The sequence below is a fragment of the Salvia splendens genome, chromosome 13 (genome assembly GCF_004379255.2).
Source record: "Salvia splendens isolate huo1 chromosome 13, SspV2, whole genome shotgun sequence".
NCBI lineage: Eukaryota > Viridiplantae > Streptophyta > Magnoliopsida > Lamiales > Lamiaceae > Salvia > Salvia splendens.
The window spans coordinates 11,531,662-11,535,039 of record NC_056044.1 but is presented as its reverse complement, the minus strand read 5'-3'; the positions used below and the strand labels follow the sequence as shown (position 1 = coordinate 11,535,039).

The window sequence follows — 3,378 nt, the reverse complement described above, 5'->3', positions numbered from 1 at the left end:
CCTCATATAATTCGCTTTGAGCTCTGAACGCTTTTACTAGACAATGACTACCATATGCACACGTACGCATACATTGTGTGGATCGAGTGTGCATTCAATGGAAGGTGGGATATTGCAATTTTCAAGAATTGGTAGATAAGTGTCAATCTAATTTAATGCATCCCCTCCTACTTAATCAACAAGCCTTTTCAGCCTTCGGTGGACGCCACTTCACTACAATCAAACACATAGCAAACACCACAATGACTATACCTCCACAAACAGAGTTCTTCTATAAAGGGAAATGGTGCTCGGCATGCGACGATGCGTTGTTGGACTGCCTCATCATGCTGAAGGCAGAGCGCAATGTATCGACCACAGAATACCCTGCATGGTTCCTACTTAATGCATCAGATTGGATCAAGAACAAAGCAAGTGTCATTTTCTCCGCGCTTGAGCTTAAGGATCGCATAGCCATGCTACGGAAGCGGTATTACACGTTCAAAGCAGTCATTCGCCTCCGAGGTGCGTACTGGAACCCCGAAACAAAAGCGGTAGTGGTACCCCAAGAGTCATGGGATAATATTTTGAAGGTATTGTATTCGTTCTGGTTGTTACAGGTTGAAAATAAACACTAATTACTAACGCTTTAACATGTGCTATAACATGCAGATGAACTCATTTGCGGGTTCCTATTTCTATCAGGAAGAACCCATATGGGCACGCCTCGCATGTGTTTTTGGGTTCGACGATGTAAAGGTGGAGGGAGAAAAGGATGTGGTGATTATCTCCGACAACACCGTCGAGCTACACGAAGACGAAATCGTTGTCAACGCTTTTGTCGGCGGATAAGAAGAGGTTAACTCTCCAGCCGTGTTCCCGGGTCCAAAGGTCCGCCGGAAGTTGTTCGAGGCTGATACAGTGGCCAAGGATCGCGAGTCCAGTACCGACCCCGGGGTATTCTTCATCGACTTAACATCAGACGGGATGATGCAAACTCGGGGAAGAGAAGGGGCAGATTCTGTATCAACCTCCCAAACCGTTTCCCAATGAAGGGGTCGGCCCTTCAAACGCGAAGTCCCCTCGCACAAGTTCGTGTGGCTCTAACTCCCCGAGGAACTTTTGTCCCCATATATAGACTTAACCTGCCCTGACCTCTAACAAGCTAATGTTTGGGTGAAGTCATACCATGATCGGCTTCAAAGCAGGGTGCATATTTTGTGATTACATTCTAGTATTTTGGATTGTCTAACATATATGGAAATTCTGTATTTTGTAATATGTCAAACTGGGTGATGTTGTTCGGCAAGTAGGGTATAAATGATGGCATTGTAGTGGTTATAATATTTTTGTAATGTCTAGTATGAAGTCGAACCATTGCAATTTTCCAACTAATCTTGTATCCGTTTGTAAATTGTAGTAATCCTCAGCAATGAAATGATGCCAAGATGAAATAAATAAGACTGCATATAAGATCCGTTATGTAGTTCAACACCAAAATGCAGAGTGTTTCAGTTGCCACATATAACAAAAAAGCATGTGATGTAGTTGCCAAAAGATAAGATGTATGTGCTCAACCTACATAAGGTCACATACGTAGCAAAAAAGACAGTTGTGGTGCCTACAGCGTTGACAAATGTGCTATAATCAGACTTCAGCCTGCTGTTCCTCGATAAGGCATAAGAGATATCCAAGCCGCGCACTGGACGGCATGCCAATGAAAACTTCAAGCCGTTGAGGTTTGTCACCCAGAATATTGCACAGACGGTATCGTTGGGGCAGGGTAAGACCTTCAACAGTGCCGAGCTTGTCAAAGACTTCCTGTCGTGCTTGGCCCATGTCGAACTCATATCCGATGCGTTTAGAAATCATCTCAAGACGCGCATCTGTTCTCTCATGGAGGTTGCCAAGGAACTCCATAAGATCGGAGTCGGGTGACGGCTTTTTGTTCTTTCGATGGATAGTTTTGTTATTCGCCGTTTGTTTCCCACTGTAGTCGGAGCTGTCATCAAGCACCTCATTGTTGTTGGACAACGGTGTAAACGGTTCGGGGATGAAATCTTCAAAGGTGGGGAGGTAGTCGTTTTCATTAACCTGACTGATTCCAGATACTTGAGCACGGAGACTTTTCGCAGCTGCGCCTATCTCTTCAGCAGCACTCCCTGAAGCACGGTCCTTACCAAATATAGTCTTCCACGTCTCCCACAATGGCCACGATTTGTTCCGCATATATTTGGTCTCTTTATCTGCCTGCATTTTCCACCAAATGCTAAGTTTGTGTTTACAATAAAAGTGAAACATATTGATAGCATAATACATGTACTATCTGTTCCCATTGCTCATCACTACAATCAAACTTGTGATCACCGTGATGGTTCCACCCTACCCCAGTGCGACTAAGTATGGAGCGGAGTAGGCCATAGCTCTTCTTCCATGACCCCATTTTTGAGTTGATATGCGGGTTGCCTTTGAAGTCAGTGTTAGGGAACTCGGCACGGAGACTGTCCTCTATCTTACTTAAGTACCCCGCTCTGAAACCGTTGTCCGATTTCCAACCAGTTGCAGTCAGCTCAAGCAATGTCGCTGCTAGTATGTCTTCCTCCTTTGGAGTCCACATTCGTCTCGATCTATCCCCCTTGCGAAACTTGTTCCTTGGCGACTCAGGCATAACTTGCAGAGAAAAACCCACAATCCCATTAACTAACTCATGTAAAATCAGCATGAAAACAGACTTGGCTTCAACAGACACAGAGGGTGTACATACCATTGCTATCAGACCTGATGCTGGAGCTACCACCCCTGGGACGTTTTACTGTGTTGGGGGTACCTACATTCAGGACGCCGGATAACGATGACAGAATTTAAGTTGAAGAATATTTAAATTATCACTTCAAAAAATTAATGAATGAAAGATAGAACTCGCCATAGTCAGCACAAAATTGCAAACAATATAGCATAGGGGCGTCATTGGCGCCACAGACTCAGCATTGCATACGCAAATAATTAGAACATCATATTTTCGATGGCCGACGGTGCACAGTTGGATAAAGCGTAAAAAACATTATCAGCCGGGGATGAACATGAATTGATGAACAATTGGAAATACATAAAGCTTGAACATCGGACAGAATCGTTCATACCTTTCCCGTGCTCGTTACCCGAATCCATTGATTTTGTTTTCCTTCCTCAGGCTGCACACAGTAGCATCTTCCAATATTTATCCCCAATTTTGGATTGAAGCGCGCAAAAACAATTTCATGGCGGGATGCGAAAATGACGATGGGCTTATTAGGAATTACACATTGTTAATAAAAATAAATGAAAATTACACAGCCTATATATGTTTCCATTTCTTCAACCTTGAACACCATGAACCTTTTTCAAAAATCCTGGTGGAAC

The 3,378-nt window shown here is 43.8% G+C and overlaps 1 protein-coding gene across 1 annotated transcript; it reads right to left on the bottom strand.

Annotated features, from left to right (window-relative positions):
- Positions 1-1,626: 1,626 nt before the first annotated feature.
- LOC121760485 lies at positions 1,627-2,746 on the bottom strand. Its single transcript, XM_042156144.1, has 2 exons — positions 2,303-2,746; positions 1,627-2,229 (listed from the first exon to the last, which is right to left on the bottom strand). The coding sequence occupies exons 1-2, from the start codon at positions 2,744-2,746 to the stop codon at positions 1,627-1,629; spliced, it is 1,047 nt and encodes a 348-aa protein (XP_042012078.1).
- Positions 2,747-3,378: the final 632 nt, after the last annotated feature.

Bases quoted from the DNA above. Each gene is read 5' to 3' on its own strand.
- LOC121760485 (XM_042156144.1), bottom strand. From the start codon at position 2,746: ATGGTATGTACACCCTCTGTGTCTGTTGAAGCCAAGTCTGTTTTCATG. The intron at 2,230-2,302 runs GTACATGTATTA...TGGAAAATGCAG, and splicing joins ATGAGCAATGGGAACAGATA to GCAGATAAAGAGACCAAATA.